At 50.2% G+C, this 12,730-nt stretch overlaps 7 protein-coding genes across 7 annotated transcripts; 5 read left to right on the top strand and 2 right to left on the bottom strand.

The window, feature by feature from the left end:
* Nucleotides 1-311: 311 nt before the first annotated feature.
* Nucleotides 312-1,091, top strand: L3040_007607 (uncharacterized protein; the record flags this gene model as incomplete). The annotated part of the gene is made up of 4 exons (XM_007291822.1): nucleotides 312-752; nucleotides 813-871; nucleotides 922-986; nucleotides 1,033-1,091. 4 exons carry the CDS (start codon nucleotides 312-314, stop codon nucleotides 1,089-1,091), a joined length of 624 nt encoding a protein of 207 aa, XP_007291884.1.
* A 203-nt stretch (nucleotides 1,092-1,294) lies between these two features.
* Nucleotides 1,295-1,690, bottom strand: L3040_007606 (uncharacterized protein; the record flags this gene model as incomplete). The annotated part of the gene is made up of 2 exons (XM_066154921.1): nucleotides 1,295-1,418; nucleotides 1,491-1,690. 2 exons carry the CDS (start codon nucleotides 1,688-1,690, stop codon nucleotides 1,295-1,297), a joined length of 324 nt encoding a protein of 107 aa, XP_066010803.1.
* Nucleotides 1,691-3,062: 1,372 nt separating this feature from the next.
* On the top strand, nucleotides 3,063-4,305 carry L3040_007605 (uncharacterized protein; the record flags this gene model as incomplete). The annotated part of the gene is made up of 4 exons (XM_007291823.1): nucleotides 3,063-3,131; nucleotides 3,199-3,795; nucleotides 3,912-4,074; nucleotides 4,172-4,305. The coding sequence occupies 4 exons, from the start codon at nucleotides 3,063-3,065 to the stop codon at nucleotides 4,303-4,305; spliced, it is 963 nt and encodes a 320-aa protein (XP_007291885.1).
* A 3,122-nt stretch (nucleotides 4,306-7,427) lies between these two features.
* L3040_007604 (uncharacterized protein) lies at nucleotides 7,428-8,104 on the top strand (the record flags this gene model as incomplete). Its single annotated transcript, XM_007291825.1, has 2 exons — nucleotides 7,428-7,451; nucleotides 7,511-8,104. The coding sequence occupies 2 exons, from the start codon at nucleotides 7,428-7,430 to the stop codon at nucleotides 8,102-8,104; spliced, it is 618 nt and encodes a 205-aa protein (XP_007291887.1).
* A 99-nt stretch (nucleotides 8,105-8,203) lies between these two features.
* On the top strand, nucleotides 8,204-8,762 carry L3040_007603 (uncharacterized protein; the record flags this gene model as incomplete). The annotated part of the gene is made up of 2 exons (XM_066154919.1): nucleotides 8,204-8,211; nucleotides 8,459-8,762. The coding sequence occupies 2 exons, from the start codon at nucleotides 8,204-8,206 to the stop codon at nucleotides 8,760-8,762; spliced, it is 312 nt and encodes a 103-aa protein (XP_066010802.1).
* A 132-nt stretch (nucleotides 8,763-8,894) lies between these two features.
* Nucleotides 8,895-10,099, top strand: L3040_007602 (uncharacterized protein; the record flags this gene model as incomplete). Its single annotated transcript, XM_007291826.1, has 2 exons — nucleotides 8,895-8,980; nucleotides 9,034-10,099. 2 exons carry the CDS (start codon nucleotides 8,895-8,897, stop codon nucleotides 10,097-10,099), a joined length of 1,152 nt encoding a protein of 383 aa, XP_007291888.1.
* A 790-nt stretch (nucleotides 10,100-10,889) lies between these two features.
* On the bottom strand, nucleotides 10,890-12,727 carry L3040_007601 (uncharacterized protein; the record flags this gene model as incomplete). The annotated part of the gene is made up of 2 exons (XM_007291827.1): nucleotides 10,890-11,616; nucleotides 11,667-12,727. The coding sequence occupies 2 exons, from the start codon at nucleotides 12,725-12,727 to the stop codon at nucleotides 10,890-10,892; spliced, it is 1,788 nt and encodes a 595-aa protein (XP_007291889.1).
* Between the last annotated feature and the right edge of the window lie 3 nt (nucleotides 12,728-12,730).

The raw sequence follows: 12,730 nt of genomic DNA, 5'->3' as shown, positions 1-12,730 counted from the left end.
CAAATCGACGCATATCGCAAAGTTGGTCAGGAATGGGTGGCAATAGTAACTATAGACGGCATGGGGTTCATCTTGCAAATGACTCGAACTAGAGACAAGGCCGATTCACATTGTCTGAGTTGGATCGAGGACCTCCCGTTCGTTGTCTTATCGCGCTCGCTTGTCTTATCGCAAAATGTCACGTGTATTGGCGGAAATGTCGCGCTCAAAAGATTGTCTGCCTACAGGTCACAAGACGCGTTCTGCTAATTCTGTCGACAACGTGTTAGAACGAGTCTACACAACCTCCACTTCTCCTCCCAGCTTTCTCGATGTCTTCATCTCCCCCCGAAACCCCTTCTAAGCCACGCCCAGCCAACAAAGCTAGAGCTCTGATGGCAGCTGGCCCATCCAAAGGTGTTCATCAGGCAGCAATGAAGCCACCCGAGTTGGAAGTTCGAGAGGCTGCCGGAGCGATTGCTCAAGTTCTTTCGTCCACCCCTCCAAAGCCAGAACCCACCTCAACTGCTTCGAAGGACAATAATCCTGTGGGGATGAACGGCCGAGCGGAGCGCGAGTGTGGTAACCATGAGCACGAACATGAGCATGAGGAGTCTAGTCACACAGACGAGACGGAATTGATCGAAGAGAATATCAATGGGGAGCTGGAAAAGCTAGACTGGTTTGAATTTGAAAAGCGGTACGCCACGGAGATAAGACAGCTGGACGACGATGAAGAGGCGACAATGGAGAAGGTTGACAAGCTTGCTGATGTGAGTGATCGCTGCCTTATTTTCACCAATCACCAATGCGTTCCTAATGCAATTGCATAGGCATTCTACCTTTGGGGTCGAGCAGGGTCTTATCGTGACAACGAAAGAATATCCAAGAGGTAATTGAGGTCAGCTTCTCCCACGGAGTACATCTTCTAACATTGAAAAGACTGAAAACCCGCATAAGATTTACCGAGATTGCTGAGTCTTCCTTAGAGGAGAAAAAAAATCACTGTGAGTGTGTACTCCGGAGGCACGAAAATGGCTAATAGCAAACAAGATGTGCAAGTTGTCGATGCCTTCCAAAATGCCATGAAATTGCTTCGCGGCCAGAGGTGATGATGCATGGCGCTGAGCGATCTTGTCGAGCCCAGGTTACCTGAATTACGAGTGTACCGTTTGCTATTCTAAGATCGGAAGCGATTGTTATTCCCAGGAGTTCGGAATCACACGAGCAACTGTATGTTCACTGCTTTGTAACTAATCGAGATACCCTGTTTCGTGAGTTCTGTATCCACCATGACGCCTCTATAGGGTCATACTCAGCTCTGGCAGGTTCTGGTGATGTTGGAGCTCGCAGTAATTCCAGTTTCAGCCCATTTTGTGACCTTCATAGCCTCTGACTTCAAGTCGCTATGCTCGACAATGACTTTGGACAGGCCATTGCTAATTCATACAGAATGCCCTCTACAAGTGAGCGTCTTGCAGGCATTCTGGGCACGTCGGAGCCATGTTCACCTGAGACACGATGCCGCCCGGGCCTCTTGGATGTTTCGCATCCTGCATTCCTCAAGAACCAAGGTCCCCGGTGATCTTGCCTTGAAAATATCAATCATGTTGTTGTTCTTTTTCCACACGGGCGGGACTCCAGGCCGTGGCTTTCCAGATGCATTCCGTGAAGTGTGATCCGGCTTGCGCATGGAGGGGTCACCCGACATTATTGTCTCAGAATTTTGATCCGACAGTGTGTTTCACACCTTCTGCTCATCTTCTACTCTTCTGTAATGCTCTTTGTTTTTCTTACAGGTGATTCATTCGAAGCGCCCAACAACGTGCGGTTAAGCTCGCTTAAATGTAGTAGTTCACGCTCGAAGCCTTTGGAATCCTCCGGAGAAGTATCTGTCCAACAATGTCTGTTTAGGCGATTTTAGAAGAATCCAGCAGAGATACATCGTTTTACATCATATGAATCCTTGGTGGTCATCGAACGGTGGGTCAACGCTCCTTCTCATGCTCTCGTCTTCACTTACGTACCAGGACGCTGAAGGATGTAAGCGAGGAGACAACCTTTACCACATGCATGAGAGCTTGGGTAGTCGACTCAACATTTAATTTTTCTTTGCTCTCGAGGCTCTTGGTGCCAAATTTGTATATCGCAGCTACTTCTGTGGGACTGCTCATCATCCATGGGCATGATTGGCGGTAATGACTTTGTATCTTGCTTGAGCCGCAAACTTCAGGTACTGTGTAAAAGTTAAGTCAACAGACTTGCCCCGTATCCATTTCATTTCATTTCACTTTCTAAATCATTCTGGTTACGGGAAAGTCTCTGCTCTTAATGTAAGGAGTTGTTGTCTCTGTCTGTTGTTGGTTTTTCCAACTCCGACTCGAGCAGTCCTTGGATGATGTGACCTTCTGGAGGTACATCCCAAAATTCGCTCCGTGCTTTGCTTGACAATGGTAGATTATGTCCAGACGCAAGATCTGTCGGCATGACGCTCAAGGTACGGAGAAAGACTGCATTTTTTTCGCCAGCGTCTTATACAGCACAAAATATTGTTCCGATAAAGACCTTCCGCGCCGCTTGACGGACAGATATTCAGTCGGGCCTCGCATCGCGATGCACTCGCCGGCGTTACACAGCAAACACTCATCGGTGGCGACAACACACATAAGCGTCGTTGTCATTGGATCTGGGAGACGCAGTGCGGACAATACCGTATTGATATGGAAGCCAACCACGCCAGCTGAGGCATGTGATCTCTCCAACATCTGACATCGGGAGCAGATAATTTCTTTGATGAGTGGCGTGAGTATTGTCTATCATTCCAGTATCACAACATATGTCGGAGTCAACAGAGGAAGTGCCGAGACGGATTCGAGTGGTTTCGTTTGTTTGGCCTTCGCACGGCCTGCAGCCTGGTTCAGACGAGACATCGAACCACAAATGTATATAGGGAACTCTGCCGGGCCTCAGGTCAGCCTCTCGCATTAAACTTCTTGATATTTCCATCGCCCCTTAACGAACGTACCCAGTGAGGTACATCAGAAATCAATCAGCGCTTTACACGATCAGTCACTGCTGCCAACATGGGCTTGCTTAGCCATACCTCGAAAGCTACTCTCACGGAGAAGAACCTCCCCGATCAAACGGGCAAGGTAAGCTCTTCCTCCATGGCCGCATCTCCAGAGCGTTGAATCTCGCCAATGCTCATCATGTTCACAGGTATTCATCGTCACCGGCTCATCGAGCGGTATTGGCAAAGACCTCGCCGAGATTCTCTACGCTCACAACGCGAAGATCTACATCGCCGCTCGCTCAGAGGACAAGGCCCAAAAGGCGATAGAAGAGCTCAAGTCCAAGCACAAGGACTCTAAGGGGGATCTGGTCTACCTCCACCTCGACCTCGACGACCTGACGACCATCAAAGCCTCGGCCGAGACTTTCCTCGCCCGCGAGAAGTGCCTGCACGTGCTCTGGAACAATGCGGGCGTGATGAGACCGCCGCAGGGCAGCCAGACGAAGCAAGGATACGAGCTCCAGATCGGCACCAACAACGTCGCGCCCTTCCTGTTCACGAAATTGCTCACGCCACTGCTGCAGGCCACGGCCAAGACATCGCCTCCCGACAGCGTCCGGGTCGTGTGGGTTTCCTCCTCGGCCGCGAAGAACTTTGCGCCGGCCGGAGGGCTGGACGTCTCCAACCTGGACTACCACGTCGACAAGGGCGCGTGGCAGAAGTATGGCATCAGCAAGGCCGGGAACATCTACCACGGCAAGGAGTACGCGCGGCGATTTGGAAAGGACGGCATCATCAGTGTTGTGAGCACCTCCCTCCCTCCCTCGCTCGCCCCCTCTGCTTCACCAACACACATCCATGGCTACGGGAGATGGAGAGACCACCCCGCTACTAAGCTAACCTTTGCCCTTTGCGAAAGAGTCTTGATCCTGGGCTCTTGAAGACGGACCTGTACAAGCACCTTCCGTGGTGGCAGGGCGGCGCCATCAACATGCTGCTGAGTGACCCCATCTTCGGCGCCTACACCGAGCTCTTCGCGGGCCTGTCGACTGACATCAGCATGAAAAACAACGGCTCTTTTGGTACGTGCTGCCCTGCCCTTTCCTGCCCTACTATCACGAGTTCGTGTGACGCTTAGAATGGAACACATCACTGATCAGATCGATCGATCGATTGCAGTCGAGCCCTGGGGCAAACTGGTCAGCGCCAGGAAAGATATCGAGCAAGGGAGCAAGCCGAAGGAGGAGGGAGGAACCGGAGTCGCCCAGGACTTCTGGGACTGGACCGAGGAGCAAGTTGCGCAGTACTTGTAGGTTTGTTTGTCCCAAGCCGGTCAGGATCAGACACCAACGAACGAAACGAACTTTTTCCTTTCTGTGCAGCGCTGCCGAGTTTTTAAGAAGGTTGAGCGTGATGATATACTTTGCAGCGTGCGACGCGGGCGGTTTTCACAGCTCATTTTGTTTCCTGTTTTCCGTTTTGGTATGTCCATGGCTACACTCATGTTATGAGAATAATAAGGATGGATCGACCGATATGAAATATTAATTTTATGCTTTTTCTAATACCCAGGTATGCTTACTTGCCCCGATATATGTGTTTAAACTATTGTTGATCTTCCCCATCGTTCAGACTTCTGTGTACTTCCGAGGCCCATTTTCGAATCACACGCTTCACGATTTTCTGATTCTGCTTGACCGTCGATGCGTGGTCTATCTTCCTTGACTTATCATAAGAGCCAGCGTTACTCGCACAAGGGGCGCGGAGGAATGTCTATTTTTCAATTTTTTTTTCTCTGGAATAGCTGAGCCTCTGTCTGACCTGATCACCGAAGAGTAAGCCTTGTATAAACCACCATGCCAGAAAGGACCAGTACCACTACCCCGTTCATAAGTCTCTACTCATAGACATGCACCATTCGTTTTGCTTCGCAACAACTGTGGTTCCTTACGACTGGAGACAAAAATTTGGGAGCCAGTCTGGATGAACTCCAAAGATACCAGTAAAGAGTCGATTAGGTCAGATAATTTTCTGCAACCAGTAACAGGGAATCGCTAGAAGTGTCAACCGAGAGAGCTGCATTAGTCTCTTTGGCTTTTGGACCATTATAAAACATGAGATTCGGGATGGGAAGGAGAACTTGTAAAGTGAAGTTTTCTCCTGCAAATTTTGTTGGTTGGCCGAGAATGAATGGACTCATGGAGATGCGAGCGATACGGGAGAGCATCACTCTGTTCTATGCTTATAATATGGTTTCCCACTGCGCAATGGCAGGACCTAATTGTTCCAAGGCGACGCTGGTGTGAATATAGCAGAAAAAAGTATGCCGTCGAGTCGTAACATCCCAGGAGGTGGCCGATATGCGCTGTAGGCGTCTGAGTTCCACAGTGCGCTTCTCCGCATCGATGCCGAAGTTCGGACTGCTGATTCTAGCCCAACCTGGAATGTATCCATTCTTCATATTTTCCTCCTCGATTCTCCGGAGACAATCGATGACCAGACCAGCGAAAACGCTGTCCCAAACCCCCTCTCTTCTTGGGTATGTCCGAAGAAGCGAAATGACCCTGAGTCGAATGGTGGGATCGCGGCATTTCTGACCGGTGAACCAAAAAGGGATGATAATCGCCGAACCAAAGCATGATTTGGGAGCCATCGAACCGCGAGAGCATGTCAAAAATTCATGGGATAGGTCGACTATATCCATGCAGACCTGTTGATGATTGTCGAAGACCAACTCGTCCTGTGCGAGAGACTTGACGATCCCCCATGAATGTAGTTTTCATTTGCAATTCGAGTGTGATCGCAGCTTTCCACTCAACAGGATTTCGGGAAGGCACCACTTGTTTTCAACGGTGTGAAAGCTAACATCCAACGGTGGAAGCTTTCTGTCAGCGTCGCTTGAGCCTGCATAATCTCTGGGGGGATGGTACTGTTCGTCGCTGCGGCGGAATAAGCTCCCGTAGGACTACTGGTTCTCGCAATGCGAGGGAGACCTTGTGAGACGAAGGTCACAGCAAACCTCACTATAGCACTGTAGTATTTCCCAGCCTCGACAAGTGTTTCAAACGTTGTTGCCATTTTCATCAGGCTCTCTGGGACACTGATTTTCAAACGGAGGAAGCGGTGTCGATACCAGCGATGGTGGAGGAAGTTCTTTCGGTGGTGCTCTTAGTTGGATGGAGAGACGCGTAAAGACATCCGACAGAATATCCTCCTCATTACTTGATGCTTGGACAGCATAACCAGGGGCGGTAGTCTCCCTATACCGTTCTTTCCACTCTTTGAGCAGACCAGCTCCGATTCGAATCTGCTGGACTGCCGCCTGATGGTCTCCCACTCAACCCTCAAACGAAAGGATAATCAGAGAAGTGATTAAGGCTGCCCTGTGGTCATTCTGCCCATCCATTTGCGCGTGCTTGAGAGCACGAATGTACTCTTTGATCGCATATTGATAGTGTGGCTTGGAGAGGCGCCGTAAGAATGATGTCCTTGCAAATGGGTTTGCCGAGAAGTCATGTCTAAAGCTCCCAGAGCAGCAAGGCCATGTTGGATCGATTCCCGAGAGTCTATTGCCTGAAGAAACATTAAACGCAAGCGCCCCATCTCAACATTCGGAAATAACTCATATGCAGTGCTAGTACTGAATACTTCAAAGTACCTAGATTCTCCTTCGACTTTGAATCGCAAGGAAGATGGCGCCTGGGAAATAATCGGGGCCATAATGCGCTCAGGCATGGGCAGAAGAACAGCAGACTGGCGTGGAAGATTCGCTCCTTTCGGGGGTGCAGACCAATTGCATTTGATGCCAGTCCTGACACATCGTGAGCATATGGGCTTCTGCTCAACGCATTTGATCTTGCGGAACCTGAAAGATGTTAGCATGATAATACAACAGTTGAAGGGGACCGACTCACTTGCAGGTCAAACAGCCACTTCCTCCGCTTGCCCATTTTCTTAGCCACTACTGATGTGGAATGCATTTCATATTGATTCTGCCTTGCCGGAAGGCTCCGTATCCGTAAATTTCGAAGTAACAAACATATTGAGAGTTGGAAGTCAAATTTTCACCGGTCGGCCATTATTTGGGTGGCCCTTCAAACCTATGAAAGGGAAGGGAAGGGGCCATTTGGACGGTCAGCTGATCGATCATCCGATGACGATCTTTTTTGAAGACGCTCCTCATCCTTCGGCTCCAAAAAGTCGTTCGTTACGACCTGTATCCCAAGATTGGTTGGAAGTTGGGAATAGTTGTACGGAATGGAGTATGTTGGACATTGTACTACAACATTGTAGTTGTACCGGTAGTACGGTAGGTTCTGCCCCTGTTACTGTACTAACTATAAGGAGGTAAGCGTGCCCGTTACTTAATTACTAATTAGCGTTTTTCTTCCATCGCCCTGGCCATCGGATCTCCGCCAGCAAGCACCGCTCGGCCATGGCTTCAATAGCCATCTCGCAGGTCTGTCACGTCTAATTATCTGTGTCTGCGGTGGATGCGGATGCTAACCTCCACTCCAGGATGACTTGTCGTCTTTCCACGCCGCGCATTTCTCGACCAGTTCTATTAATCACTTCTCCGGGCAATTCCTTGGGCCAGTGGAAGAAGAGTACCAAGAGCAAGAGGAAGAATACTATGAGGATGATGGCCTGGGCTACTATGAAGATGGCACGAAACGAACTTTGACTGATGAGCAAATCGCGATATTCAGGCATTCGGAAATCGAAGCCTTATTGAGAGAGCGACGTCACGCCGGAGAACAAAGGGTTTACATCGCGGACTACCAGACCGCGAAGGCACCTGCGAAAGACAATCTTGAAACGCAATGTAGCATGCTGGAAGATTTCGAAGACGGCGAATTAGACGACAAAGGCTCCAGCGCACCGCCCCCTCCTTCGCGACCTGGGAAGCGCATGTCCAAAAAGGAGAAAAAGATACAGAAGGCGAAGCAGATGGGTTTCTACAAGCAACACGTAAAGCCTGATCTTCGGAAGAGAACATGGGACAAGGTCGACACTGGGCTGGGGAGCTTGAGCTACGATGATGAAGATGGCACATCGAAAGCCTGTCTCACGAAACCCGCGCAGAGACGACAGATCTCATATGATGACTGATGACTGGAGACCTCGGCCTGGTATATTCTGGTGCATCCAGTGCTTGAGGACAAATCGCAATTGTGCCATGTTCAGATATTCTGCGCAGCACAGGCAGGAATGATAAGGTACGCTCCATGATTTCCTTCGTTCTCCACAATCTTCTTTTCTCCCGAAGTCAAATGATGAAATCCAAATGTATCGTCATCCTTAGTCTGAATCCCAGAAAGGCTTTATCCATCACCGTCTGTTGGGATGCATATTGCTGATCGGGTCTGTGATGAAACAACAATCTTCTCTCTGAAAGCCTTCAAGTCCGATTCCAAACCGCATGATATCATCCTATTAGAGTACGTATGTTGACTATGCACGCAGAAACTGCGAACACGAGAAAGAGCTTCAATTCAACTTGATCTTCTGTGCATCTGGACCCAGACAAAACCATCGACAGCGGATGCAAAGAATGACTAGGAAAAGCCACAACTCTTACTCGTTGAGATCAAAATCCATGGTCCACGCGGGAATTTGCCATGCTCTAACCTTCTCCGATGGTTTAGGGAGGATTAGCCGGGTCATTTTACCTTCATGGCGGGTGCCCAGTATGAAAGAGCCTCAGGCTAAAGATATGGTTCATGTGAAATCCCAAGAGAAGGGAAGTCTCAGGAACCCAAATGACTAGATAGAGGTGCACAGATATTTATTTGGCCACAAGGCTGGTGGTCAGCCTTGTGTCTCGAGTGGCTTAGATCAAGCTCTGCTCTAAATACCAATGATCCTCTCCCCTACAATATTTCTCCCGAATCTGCCCAAAATGAGTGATCCTCCTACTTATGATCAGCACTTGCTGGAACGCCTCAACGCCCTCAGAAAATCCAGTGTGGAGCTTGAGCCTTCAAAGTACGGAACTCACATATTACCCAAACACCGCGTCACATGCTGAACCTTATTAGATACAAACCCATCTCACCAAAAGTCGCAACCCCGGAATCAGATCTCTCGGCTCGTTTGAAGAGTCTACGAAATGGCACCTTATCCTCGTCACCGTCGCCATCATGTCCCTCAACGACAATGTCCATCAAAGCTACAGGGAAAGCTCCAGAAACGCTGTTCCCAGCTACACCAGCTGAAGACCCAGACCCACTCCGGGATCCGTTTGACACAGATGACAAGACTCTTGATGAGCTTCTCGCCGACTTGGGACCCGAGGATCAGTGGATGCTGAATCCAGATGATCCTAACGACATCCAAAAGCTGCTCGATGAAGCCAAGAACGCCTTACCCCGTGATGGAGAAGCCCATGCTGAAGAAGCCCAGCCCAAGGATCCCGAAGAGGTACAAGCGCGACCTGACGGCAGCTATCTGACGCGCGATCTGGATATGTCTTCTTTCGCTCTCGACGATGACGGAGTAGCTGACAAGAAGGGGGCAGCGCCGGGCAAGCAGCACAGAGATCTCGAACAGGAGTCACGTGAAGCCCAAGATATCGTTGCCAGGATGCTGGACGAAGTCAATCTGGAGAGGGCCAACGAGCCTAATGACGAACACAGGAATCCCCTTTCAGATAATTCACGAGATGAGGACCGCGAGGGAGATGAGGGAGATGAGGGAGATGAAGAAGGCAGAAGCTGCCTCGCGCTCCCCTCCGCACCATCCACCCTCCCCGAACCCATCATCTCCTCCACCTCCTCCCGGACCAGGAAATCCCTAGATTTCGAATCCGACATCGCCGCTCGGATGGCCGCTTTGCAAGGTCTGTCTGCTAACTCCTTGGGAATGCCGTCGGCGCCCACGTTTAAACCTATCGATAAGCCTGTCAAGGGGGTGATGAAGAAGCAGTTCACGGATGAGGAGGTGGATAGTTGGTGTATCATCTGCCAGGACGACGCAACGGTGAAATGTGCGGGCTGTGATGGGGATCTGTACTGCGCGAACTGTTGGAAGGAAGGACACATGGGACCCGATGTAGGACTGGAGGAGAAGAGGCATAAGTGGATGAAGTACAGGAAGCCGAATTAAGCTAAGACTTTTTTTATTTTTCTAAACCTGGGGAAATAAACAGCTTGTGGGATGGAAAACTGATTGTTGGAGGTGTAGTGTGTGTGGTATTGACTAGAATATACTTCAGACCCATATCGCCCTTCCTCACTCACTCACTCACTCACTCACTCACTCACTGTCCTCCCTACTCGATCGACATCATCGAATAGAATCTCAACCTCTCCACCCCACTCACTCATTCACCCACTCAACTCACAACTCAGAGCTCTCTCTCTCGTCTAACATCAAATCCACCCAATCGATCATCTTGAGCGCTCAGCCCTCACTTTAGACCAGCCAGCCCCTCACCGTAACTAACCAGCTCAACATCCGTCGTCTCTTTCCTCTCCTGTCCCTGCTGCTTTCCCTTCACACTTACCATACATATATAATTCATCCTTCCCCCGTTTTGAGATTTGTGCTTTCAGGCGAGGAGGAGTACGGCGGTGGAGAGAGCGATATTCGGATTTGTGGCGTTTGTTTCCAGGAAGGAGAGAGAGGGAGAGAGAGGGGGGGCAGGCCAGTCACCTCCAACTTGAAAACGGAATTGGACAGGTAAGGGCATCGCAAAACAACGCTACATTCAGCTACTACCGTTGAAACCTGGGTTCCTTATCGTACTACAGCTCGGAGGAATCCCTTGATATACCAGCAGCGCCTCCGGCCCCAGCAAAAAACCGCAACCCAATCCAGGCAATGTACAGAGAATACCAAAAATTTCACCCCTAATCCTCCATAACCTACGTTCCACCTTATTCTCGTTGAAACATCAGTCATCGCCACCGGCATCATCACCGTGGATCCCGCGCCCCGCGGCACCGGATCTTGGCTTCTTCGTCTTGCCACGGATATCCTGCCATGTGGCACCGAATCGTCTGCCAGTGCTGGCAAGTAGACCTTCCTCCTCGTCTGCTTCGGCGTCTTCGTCCAGTTCGCTCAAATTAAGCTTTGGAGTGCGGAAAAGCGACGTGATGAATACAACCAAGAAGACAGCGAGAAAGGCGAACTGCGCCCAGAAAGTTAAAGCACCAAAGAACGAGAAGTTGATGGTCACTCTATTGAGGAAGGTCGTGACTACGGTAGGCGTGCACACATTCTTGGATCCTTCGCCAGATGACAGTTCAGAGCAAGGCTTGACAAGTTCTGGGTGTCTAGAGCAGTCGGGTTGCTGATCTGGGAACCGGGTGGGGTTGCTGCAGAAGGTCTGGGCGCCGTAGATGGCGTATTGAGGAGCGACCATCATGGTGATTGAATAGTTGATTGCCAACATGATTAATGTCAACATCACTGTGGCGACCAGCATGGCCTGAGGAGAGCTGTGCCCCTTTCGGATCTCAAAGAGTCTGACCCAGAGGAAGCGGATACCGATCGAGGCAATGCCTGCAACTGAGCTGCTGAAGAAGAAGAGAACCAGCAAGAGCATGAGAACATAATCAACCGGGAAGACCTTCGATGCTTGGACAAAAATCCAGTTCATGGGCTGGAAGACATTGATACTGAGTTATGTTAGCAGAGAGTTACAATAAAAGCCCTGAGAAATCATCACCTTCCGAGAATGTAGCCACAGTGCCGTTTGCAGATTGAGTTCTTGGCCTTGTCGATTCCCGTGATCAACATAGACACCCAGATGACGATGGCGAGAACCAGAAGCAGGATTCCACCGATGAGCTTCAAGGGGCGGAATACTGCGCAGACTTTGGTCCAACATTTGACAATAAAGCTTTTCCCTTCACCCTGAGCTTCAGCGGCAAGGCGTTCCCGGCGGACCAATGTACGTTCTTCACGAGCCAGTGCCTCGAGTTCTCTTTGATCTTTGGCCGGCATCTCACCACCACGGCCTACATGGCGACCTTCGAGTTGGCGCTGCCGTTCTCTGTTCTGCTCCAGAGCTGTTGCTGTGGTCTCCGATAGTTGTGGCGCACTGATCGAGGGAGCGGATTTGATGAACGAAATTGGCAAAAGTGCAAACCCAGCGGCAGTGTACAAGACGTAGACCAGAGTCCCCAATGATATGAGCAGTCCCAATGCAAAGGTTAATGCTCGCTCCCCGTGGTTCTCCACTAAAAGGCGTTGGAAGTAATCGAGGTCGTAATGTGCTCCTTTGCGGTCCTTTGCGACGGGTACGAAAAATCCAACGAGGAACAGGATTACGACGAGGGCGAAAAAGATTAGGGTATACTTCAAGGCGCCCCAAAATCTCTGGCTAAAAGTTTGCATACCTTCCTCCGCATCGACGTCGTCATACTCCTCGTAGAGAAAGTATGTAAAGGGGACCACTAGCAAGCACAGGATAGCATCGAGACTGTAAAGGCTATAGTACACAATCTTGAGCGTGTACAGAATGTTGTGTACAGCTTCGGGGGTTGCCCAATCCTTCTTGGCCCCGAGTTTGGTGGACGTTGTGTGGCTGACGAGCGCGATATCGACTGGGAGGAGGAGAACTGTTGCCAGCAAGGAGGTCAAAGTGATGATAGTGACGGTTGAGATGAGCGCAGAGCGATCCCTTGGGGTTTGGTAGGTGTAGGTGAAGATGGCAGCGATGAGCGCCACGAGGGCGACCGCAACGGCGTAGGCCACCCAGATGAATGCCATCTGAATGAGAGCCATGCT

Source organism: Drepanopeziza brunnea (assembly GCF_022702325.1).
Source record: "Drepanopeziza brunnea f. sp. 'multigermtubi' strain 214-2 chromosome Unknown ctg13, whole genome shotgun sequence".
Taxonomy (NCBI): domain Eukaryota; kingdom Fungi; phylum Ascomycota; class Leotiomycetes; order Helotiales; family Drepanopezizaceae; genus Drepanopeziza; species Drepanopeziza brunnea.
Note: the sequence above shows the minus strand (reverse complement) of the source record. Positions and strands in the feature narration are given on the sequence as shown.